The sequence below is a fragment of the Agelaius tricolor genome, unplaced genomic scaffold (assembly GCF_023055355.1).
Source record: "Agelaius tricolor isolate 1412-34295 unplaced genomic scaffold, bAgeTri1.0.p SCAF_10, whole genome shotgun sequence".
In the NCBI taxonomy this organism is placed as follows: Eukaryota; Metazoa; Chordata; class Aves; order Passeriformes; family Icteridae; genus Agelaius; species Agelaius tricolor.
The window spans coordinates 34,444,901-34,455,589 of NW_027269270.1; the positions used below are offsets into that span (position 1 = coordinate 34,444,901).

General features: G+C 44.1%; 1 protein-coding gene across 7 annotated transcripts in view; it reads left to right on the forward strand.

Annotated features, from left to right (window-relative positions):
• LYPD6 (LY6/PLAUR domain containing 6) overlaps positions 1 to 10,165 on the forward strand; it is a 36,381-nt gene extending 26,216 nt beyond the window's left edge. Inside the window, exons 2-6 of one of the 7 annotated variants that reach the window (XR_011680445.1) lie at positions 1,639 to 1,811; positions 3,368 to 3,466; positions 4,823 to 4,953; positions 6,867 to 7,127; positions 7,174 to 9,029. Coding sequence is in view for 3 of the 7 variants with exons in the window: in XM_071435501.1 (XP_071291602.1) it covers positions 1,682 to 1,811; positions 3,368 to 3,466; positions 4,823 to 4,953; positions 6,867 to 7,061 (555 nt within the window). In the remaining 4 variants the exon portion in view is untranslated. Of the gene's footprint in view, positions 1 to 1,638; positions 1,812 to 3,367; positions 3,467 to 4,822; positions 5,007 to 6,866 lie in introns of those variants that run through there. The other 6 variants (XR_011680446.1, XR_011680443.1, XR_011680444.1 and 3 more) reach the window with 6 other exon arrangements.
• The last annotated feature ends 524 nt before the right edge of the window (positions 10,166 to 10,689 follow it).

Below are 10,689 nucleotides of genomic sequence, written 5' to 3' on the forward strand. Positions count from 1 at the left end.
GTGTTTTAATAAAAAAGCTGTTTGCAGATAACAGCAGGGACAATGACAACCTTTGTGCTGCTGGCCCTGGGTGGATTTCTGCTGTGGGACAAACATTTGGAGGTGACATCCCCAACCCTGTCATATCTTTCCTGAAAAAAAAAAAATCAACCAAAAAAAATATTATTAGATAATAACCACCACATATTCAGAGCTGCTTAGGAATTATCTGGGTGTTGCAGATCTTTTGGTTGATCAGGATGGAAAAACTCATCCCAGCTCTGTGTGTTCTGGATGGATTCCAGAGGAAACCATCGGCTCCAGCCGGGCTCAGCAGCCGCATCCTTTCAGGATTTTCCTGTCCCGTTTGATTTTTGAGGCACTTTCATAATTTTTTAAGGGTTTCTAATAATCTGAGCCGTGTATTTAATGATTTTTTTAGCCTTGCCTGCCCCATGGTGGCTCCCCACAGCCTGGAGTGGGAATGGTCTCAGGAATGGTACCACAGTGGTTATTGAGTTCTGCTTTAATTAGTTCCTATCAGTCAGGGGACTTAGGAAAAAATACACCAAATTATTTATTAATGGCATAATAAAGGGAATAAACCCCTTTGGAGCATGGATGAGGAAAATCCAATGGTGACTTTGTTTGCAGCTCTGAGATAGAGTCTTTTCCAAGAGGAAATGCCAAGATAAAATCAGTAGGATCGTGGAGATGTGGCCCAGCCAGTGAGGAAGAGTCAGGAGCAAGGTGGAGATGAGGTGTCAGCAGAAGCACCAACCTCCTGTGGGACCAGCCAGCTTTTTGCTGCCCTGGAAATCCAGGGAGATCCTTTGTCCACCTTTTCCAGTGACCTAAATGTGCTGTGGGGGACGGGGTTTTACAAATCAGAACCAACCCACAGACACTGACAGGAAAATCTGGAGAAATTTGGATCCAAAGAGAAAGAACGTTGCTGTTTCCTCCTGAAAAGCAGCGTAGAACCAGATTAATGGGGTCCTTTTAACTCCATATTTTCCATTCCTTTTCACTCCACATTTTCCATTCCTTTTAACTCCATATTCCCCATTCCTTTCAGCCACGCCGTACCCTCTTGGATTTAAGTGTTTCACCTGTGAAAAGGCCTCAGATAATTATGATTTTGGCATTTGTTGAGGCCAAAATAACCAGAGGAGCGGGAGGCTCTGCGGTTGGGTCACGGGGACAAGGTGGTGGCCAGGTCCTTGTGGGTTTGCTCTGCTCATCCCTGCTCTCTGCCAGAAAAAAGGGATTGGCCATGGGAATGGCTGCCCAGGGTGGTGCTGGAGTCACCATCCCTGGAGGTTTGTAAGGACAGCCTGGATGTGGCCATCAGTGCTGTGGTTCACCATTTGGCTTCTGAGGAGGTGGCAGCACCTTGAGGAGGGATTGAAAGTGCCCCGGAAGTGCTGCCAGGAGAGCAATCAAGGAATTAGGCCTCGTTTGGTGAGATAAATTAGGACAGGGGCTGCTGTTCAGAGCTGGAGGTTCAGCAAAGTGGTTTTGTTCCCTCTGGGGCTGTGGAACAGGAGCAGCTCTTTCCCTCCAGGGAACAAGGGGGTGTTGGTGACGGGTTGGAGTCGATGATCTCGGGGGTGCTTTCCAGCCTGGATAATTCTGGCATTCTGTGACTCTGCCCAGGTGGGGATTCTCGGCCGCCGCATGAGCAGGTCCTGGCCGGGCCATGGCCTGGCCACCAAGGCTGTTCCTGCTATTCCTGTTCCTGCTGTTCCTGTTCCTGCTGCCCGGCCGCGCTCCGGCTGCGCGGAGCCGCGACTTCACCGCCAAGGACATCGTCTACCTCCACCCCTCCAGTAAGTCACCTCCCCCTGATGGCCTGGGTCATTGTGAGGGTCCCAAGGACGAGGTGAGAAATGAGAATTGACTCCCAAGTTCTCAGGAGGCCAATTTGTTATATTGCAATATTATATTAAAAGAAATTGTACACTAAAGCTATACTAAAGAAAGAGAAAGGAGACATCAGAAGGTGTCACGGACATAGTTTATGAAAAATCCTTTCCTTAGGATCTTTTCTCCTGAGAAGCTGAGAGGCCTCAGGAACAAAATGTACCCAATGGTTATCTGCTGCTGTGGAATGCAACAGGTGCATCTGGGATTGGGCTCATGTGGTTTTATTAATTAATAGCCAATCACAGTCAGCTGGCTCGGAATCTCTTGTCAGTCACAAGATTTTATTATCATTCCTTTCCTTTGCAAGCCTTCTGATGAAATCCTTTCTTCTATTCTTTCAGTATAGTTTTAATATATCATTTTCTTTTAATATAATGTGTATAATAAAATAATAAATCAGCCATCTGAAACATGGAGTCAAGATCCTCCTCTCTTCCCTTGTTGGGGTTGCCTGCAAATTCCACATTTGGTGAGCCCTGAGTGAGGAGCATTGCCACAAGAAGGCTCAACAAGAATGAATAATAAAAGCTCATGACTGACTCAGAGATTCCGACACAGCTGGCTGTGATTGGACATTAAAACAATTTCACATGCTGGGTAAACAATTCTCCAAATCACATTCCAGAGGAGCACAACATGGAGAAGCTGAGGTTTCTCATCTTGCCAGGGGAGGAGGTGATGAGGAGGAGAGTGAAGATGTGGCCCTTGGAGCTGTAGAGGTCCAAACTACTGATAAATGTGACCTGTTCACCATTTGGCTTCTGAGGAGGTGGCAGCACCTTCAGGGGAGATTGAAAGTGCCCCAGAAGTGCTGCCAGGAGAGCAATTAAGGAATTAGGCCTCGATTGGTGAGATAAACTAGGACAGAGGCTGCTGTTCAGAGCTGGAGGTTCAGCAAAGTGGTTTTGTTCCCTCTGGGGCCGTGAGCCTGCCTGCAACAGGAGCAGCTCTTTCCCTCCATGGGACAATTCCCAGAGTGTTTCAATCCACCTGATATTTTGTTATCAGCACTGATAAAGCTGCAGTGTTGGATGTGAGCTCTGATTCCAAGGGAATGAGCACTCCCAGCTCCCATTAGCTCCCTTTGAAGTCAGCACTGGGCACTTTGGCTGGGTAAACACAGCTGGAATGAGTCCACAGCGACCTAAATGTGCTGTGGGGGACGGGCTTTTACAAATCAGGACCAACCTGCTGACACTGACAGGAAAATCTGGAGAAATTTGGGTCTAAAGAGAGAAAATATTACTGTTTTCTCCAAAAAAGCATCATAGGAACCAGATTGACGGGGTCATTTTAAATCCATTATCATCCCTATTAATTCCACATTTTCCATTCCTTTCAGCCACACCGTACTCGTGGATTTAAGTGTTTCTCCCAAAAAGCAGTGTAGAACCAGATTAATGGGGTCATTTTAACTCTGTATCATTCCTATTGATTCCACATTTTCCATTCCTTTCAGCCACGCCGTATCCTCATGGATTTAAGTGTTTCACCTGCGAAAAGGCCTCAGATAATTACGAGTGCAACCGCTGGGCTCCGGATGTTTACTGCCCCCGAGGTAACCAGCCCCATCCCAACCCCCCTGTCCCTGCCAGGGAGCCCCATTATTCCCAGAAATGTGGGATGTGGGATTCTGGAGTTCATCCCTTGAGCTTTTCTGTCTCCTTGCAGTGGATGAGGTTGAGGACTTGGAGCTATTCCCTGTTTTCCTCTGGCTCAGCTGGGGGATTCAATCAGGCTCTGGTGTTGCTTTCCTAAAATTCCAGACTGGTTTGGGTGGGAAGGGACCTTAAAGCTCATCCCATTCCATGGGCAGGGACACCTTCCATGATCCCAGGGTGCTTCAAGCATCTAACCTGGCCTTGGGCACTTCCAAGGCCTTGGACTCTTCCAATCCAGAATTTCCTTCCTATTTCTCCTGCTGCTGGAATCTCAGGGATCCAGCAACAGCCACAGCTTCTCTGGGAATTCCATCCCAACCCTTCCCCACCCTCACAGGGAAGGATTTTTAAAAGTTTTATTTCTCTTACTGGTGAATACAGGACAGTTCTGGCTGTGTTCACCTCCCTCTCCTATGGCACAAATCCACATTCAGGGCAGCCACAGCTGGAATTTTGGTATTTTATTTAATCCCATAAATCCCCTTGGAGTCTGAAATTTGGAACAGCTCAGAAAAACCCTTTAGTGCAAACACTCAAATATCAGATCTGAGCTGCCCAGATCTCCCCTTCCTTCACCAGTTCTCTTCTGAGACAAAGAAGAGAAACAAAAACATCACAGAACATTGAGATGATCCACAGCCCCTGTGAATCCCTTTTAGCTGGGTTGTTTTGGGATTTTGCCTTTGGGAAATATTTATTTTGGAAGGAGATGACCCTGCTGTGTTTGCAGCCTGTGTCAGGCCCGTTATCAGCCCAGAATTTGCTTCCTTTGAGCTCAAATCAGCAGCAATAAAAGCCCCCAGGCTGGCTGGCATGGCAGCAGCCCAACATTCCCAGATATTCCTTGTTTGGACAGGACAAAGGGGCAATAGGGTACTGGGCACATGAATATTTCCATGTTTTTTAGGGATAAGGTGCTGCTTCAGACAGCACATGATCTACAATAAATCCATCAAAAATTTCTTAGTTTTTAAAAATCCTGTGATTGCATAAAAATCCAGCATTTCTTTCCTGTTTCCCCTGCTGGTGGAATCTCAGGGAACAGGAATTGGGCAAATAAATATTTCTGTGTTTTTTAGGGACAAGGTACTGCTTTCAGCCAGCACATGATCTACAATAAATACATCAAAATTGGTATTCTTAAAAAAATTCCACTATTTGATAAAAATCCAGCGTTTCTTTCCTATCTCTCCTGCTGGAGGGCTCTCAGGGAAAGGGAATTGGGCAGATAAAGACTTTTCCATGATTTTTAGGGACAAGGTACTGCTTCAGCCAGCACATGATGAGGGCCAGCGGGGAGAGTGTGTCTGTCACCAAGCGCTGCGTGGCCCTGGAGGAGTGCCTGAGCACGGGCTGCACCTACATCAGGCACGAGGAGTACAAGGTGGGGGAAACTGGGGCAAATAGAGGAAAAAATTGTATAATTTGGGGTTGTTTTGTAAATATAGTATGTGCAGATATAGATAAAAATGAAAATATTCATATAATATAGTATTATAATATAATATAGTATAGTATAATATAGCATAGTGTAATATAATATAATATAGTATAGTATAATATAGTATAGTATAATATAATATAGTATAATATAATATAGTATAGTACATATTATATGTAGTAGATATTGTAAATATTTTTATTATGACTATATAACATTCTGTGATATATTTTAATTTTCTATGTATATAATATAAATTATGTCATAGTATATATGTAATATATAATAGTATTATAATATATATTATATATGTATAATATATACTGTATATATGTACAATGTATATATAATGCACAAATTATATATACATATTCTATATGCAATATATACAGTATATTGTACTATTTTAGATATAATGTAATCTCTAATAATGTACAATATATATTCCATATATTAGTATGTAATATATAATATGTAATGTGTGTTCTATATATATATATTATGTAATATATATCTATCTAATAGAGACAATACTACATATAATATAGTAGAAAATACATAAATATAAATAGGATAAGACAATATATTATATTATATTATATTATATTATATTATATTATATTATATTATATTATATTATATTATATTCAAGACAATATATAATATAAAAATATATTATAGATGAAATATATAATAATTTTATCTAAAATATATAATATATAGGAATATTATATAAAAGATCATGTACATTATATATAATATACAATATATTTCACATATATGCAAAATATTGTGAATACAATATGTAACAATATATAAGAGTATACAATACATGATATATAGTATATAATGTACATGATACAATATATACAATATATTCTCTCAATATATTAAATATATTTTATACATATAATAAATTTATATCTAATATATAAAACGAATTTTCTATATATTGAAATATATATACAATATACTATATAATATCCTTAATATATCAACAATAAATACGGCCTATTAGATGTAATATTAAAAACAATTTACAACTATATTTAGTAACATATAACATATTTCATATGTTATATAATATCATATACTGTTATATTTTATAGTATATATATATCTACATATATATAACATATATAATATATTGATATATATTCTATATATGTATATATGCATATATAGAATATATATACATATATCTATATATATACATACATATCTATATATGTACAGTGTTTATATAATGCTTAAATTATATGTATATAGTATATAACAGATTTTGTATATTATATATAATATGTATTATATAATGTATATTATATTATTAGATAAATTATCTATATATAAATATATTTATATATTTTATATATAAATATATATATTAAAATATGTATTATTACTAATATAATATTGTATATTATATTAATACATATTATATGTATTATATAATGTATATTATGTATATATACGTATATATAATATTTATCCATCATATACATAATATTATTGATAGAAGTTATAATTTATGGAGTAATTGGAGTGCTAGAAGTCTGGCTGGATTAGTGGGTAAATTCAGCATCGGCTGAAATCGAATTTCCCTTTGGGAATGATTAAAAAGCGAGGGGGAAAAAAGGGAAAGAAAAAGAAGGGAGAAAATCATGTTCGCTCTATCGATGGATTTTTAAAGAGTGGAAGGAGAGGGGGAAAAAGGAGAGAAAAATCACAGGGAGTTCCTATGCAAATGTACCGTTATTTCCCCATATTGTCCCCCCTGGAATTCCCCGTTCCCTGGTTTTTGGCCCGGAATCCCTCATTCCCTGTCTGTGTGTCCGTGTGTCCGTGTGTCCGTGCAGGTGTGCACGTCGTGCTGCGAGGGCAGCATCTGTAACCTGCCGCTGCCGCGCAACGCCTCGGACGCCGTGTTCGCCACGCTGGCCCCGCTCAGCGCCGCCGCGCCCCGCGCCCCGCCCGGCCCCGCCGCACCGGCCGCGCTCGGCCTGGCGCTGCTGGCACAGCGCTGCCTCACGGCCACCGCCGCGGGACAGTGACCGCCACAGCGACGGGACAGTGACCGCGACAGCGACAGGGACAGCGAGAGCGACGGGACAGTGACAGTGACAGCGACGGGACAGTGACCGCGACAGCGACAGGGACAGCGAGAGCGACGGGACAGTGACCGCGACAGCGACGGGACAGTGACCGCGACAGCGACGGGGACAGCGAGAGCGACGGGACAGTGACAGTGACAGCGACGGGACAGAGACCGCGACAGCGACAGCGAGAGCGACGGGACAGTGACCGCGACAGCGACGGGACAGTGACCGCGACAGCGACGGGACAGTGACCGCGACAGCGACAGGGACAGCGAGAGCGACGGGACAGAGACCGCGACAGCGACAGGGATCGGGACAGCGAGAGCGACGGGACAGTGACCGCGACAGCGACAGGGATCGGGACAGCGAGAGCGACGGGACAGTGACAGCGACAGGGACAGGGATAGGGACAGCGAGAGCGACGGGACAGAGACCGCGACAGGGACAGAGACCGCGACAGGGACAGAGACCGCGACAGGGACAGCGAGAGTGACAGTGACAGAGACAGTGACAGCGACAGAGACCGCGACAGGGACAGGGATAGGGATTGCGACAGTGACAGTGACAGCGACACAGACCGGACAGAGACCGCGACAGGGATAGGGACAGGGATAGGGATTGCGACAGTGACAGCGACACAGACCGGACAGTGACCGCGACAGGGACAGAGACCGCGACCACGACAGGGACAGCGAGAGTGACAGAGACAGCGACAGAGACTGGACAGTGAGAGCGACAGCAACAGAGACCGGACAATGACAGTGACAGAGATGGGACAGTGAGAACGACAGGGACAGAGACCGGACAGTGACAATGACAGTGACAGAGACCGCGACAGGGACCGCGAGAGCGACAGAGACCGTGACAGGGACGGTAGCAATGACAGCGACAGGACGGTGACAACGACAGGACAGGGATGGGACAGTGATGGTGACAACGACAGTGAGAGGGACTGCGACAGGACAGGGACGGTACCAATGACAACGACAGGATAGTGACGATGACAACCACAGTGACAACGACAGGACAAGGACGGGACAGTGATGGTGACAACGACAGTGACAGAGACGGCGACAGGACAGGGACAGCGACAGGGACGGTGACAGTGCCAAGGCCAGGCCAGGGACAGGACTGTGGCAAGACAGGGACAGGGATGGTGCCAGGACAGGGACAGCGCCACGCTGGCCCCGCTGTGCCCGCCCGGCCCCCTGAGCTCGCGGCCGGTTCTGGCTGATCCCGGGTTTAGGACCGCGCCTTGGGAGCAGAATTCCCGCTCCGCGTCCCCGTTTGCTGCAGGAGCTCTGGGGAGGATCCCGGAACCCCGCGCTGGTCCCGGGACCGCTCCATTCCGGACAAGACTCTGGGGCTGGAAAAAGCCACCAAGCCCAGCCTAACGTGGGTAAAGCCCGGCTTATCTCGGCGAAGAACTGGCACTGGAGGTGTTCCTACGTCCGTATTCCTCTTGGGAACAGCCCGCTGGCATTCCCAGCTCATTAACCCCCCCTGCTCATTAACACGCGGTAATTAACACATGCAGCATTCCCACAGCTCCTACTCCGCTGGGATGGGCAGCGAGGAAGCAAAGGAGGAATCCCAACACCCGGGATATGCAGGAAACAGCTGGAATTCCCGAATTCTGCCAGAGAAATCCCTAAAAATCCGCATTTCCAGCAGGAAACCACTGGAATTCCTACATTCAACCAGAGAAATCCCTAAAAATCCTCATTTTCCAGCAGAAAACCACTGGAATTCCTAAATTCAACCAGAGAAATCCCTAAAAATTCACATTTCCAGCAGGAAACCACTGGAATTCCGAAATTCAACCAGGGAAATCCCTTAAAAACCTCATTTCAAGCAGGAAATAGCTGGAATTCCCAAATTCAACCAGGGAAATCCCTAAAAATCCTCATTTTCCAGCAGAAAACTGCTGGAATTCCCAAACTCTGTCAGAGAAATCCCTAAAAATCTGCATTTCCAGTGGAAAAACGCTGGAATTCCTAAATTCAACCAGAGAAATCCCTAAAAATCCGCATTTCCAGCAGGAAATAGCTGGAATTCCGAAATTCAACCAGGGAAATCCCTGAAATCCTCATTTTCCAGCAGAAAACTGCTGGAATTCCCAAACTCTGCCACAGAAATTCCTAAAAATCCTCATTTCCAGCGGAAAAACGCTGGAATTCCGAAATTCAACCAGGGAAATCCCTAAAGAACCTCATTTCAAGCAGGAAATAGCTGGAATTCCGAAATTCAACCAGGGAAATCCCTAAAAATCCTCATTTTCCAGCAGAAAACTGCTGGAATTCCCAAATTCAACCAGAGAAATCCCTAAAAATCTGCATTTCCGGCAGAAAACCGCTGGAATTCCACCAGAGAAATCCCTAAAAATCCACATTTCTGGCAGAAAACTGCTGGAATTCTCAAACTCCAGCAGAGAAATCCCTAAAAATCCTCATTTCATGCAGGAAACCACTGGAATTCCGAAATTCAACCAGGGAAATCCCTAAAATCCTCATTTTTCCAGCAGAAAACTGCTGGAATTCCCAAACTCTGCCAGAGAAATCCCTAAAAATCTGCATTTCCAGCAGAAAACCACTGGAATTCCTAAATTCAACCAGAGAAATCCCTAAAAATCCTCATTTCCAGCAGAAAACAGCTGGAATTCCCAAATTCAACCAGAGAAATCCCTAAAATCCTCATTTTCCAGCAGAAAACTGCTGGAATTCCCAAACTCTGCCACAGAAATTCCTAAAAATCCTCATTTCCAGCGGAAAAACGCTGGAATTCCGAAATTCAACCAGGGAAATCCCTAAAAAACCTCATTTCAAGCAGGAAATAGCTGGAATTCCGAAATTCAACCAGGGAAATCCCTAAAAAACCTCATTTCAAGCAGGAAATAGCTGGAATTCCGAAATTCAACCAGGGAAATCCCTAAAATCCTCATTTTTCCAGCAGAAAACTGCTGGAATTCCCAAACTCTGCCAGAGAAATCCCTAAAAATCTGCATTTCCAGCGGAACAGCGTTGGAATTCCACCAGAGAAATCCCTAAAAGACCTCATTTCCAGCAGGAAATAGCTGGAATTCCTAAATTCAACCAGAAAAATCCCAAAAAATCTGCATTTCCGGCAGAAAACCGCTGGAATTCCACCAGAGAAATCCCTAAAAATCCACATTTCTGGCAGAAAACTGCTGGAATTCTCAAACTCCAGCAGAGAAATCCCCAAAAAACCTCATTTCCAGCGGGAATTAGCTGGAATTCCAGCAGAGAAATCCCCAAAATCCCCATTTCCATTCCCAGCCCTCAGCAGGAGAATGAAGAGCTGCTGCTCCCTGATCCCCACTGGTTCAGGGGGAATATTTCCAATATTTTCCCATTTCAGCCCCAAAGGTCGGAATCCAGAAGAGAGGAAATTGATCCAAAACATTTCCTGGGATTTTTATTCCATGGGGTTTTTATTCCATGGGGTTTTTATTCCATGGGGTTTTTATTCCATGGCTTCTGGGCTGTTTGGGTGACCCGTGGTGCTTGTTTTGCTGGGAAATCATGGATGCAATATTTATTTTTCTAGGTCAAGGAGGGTTTGG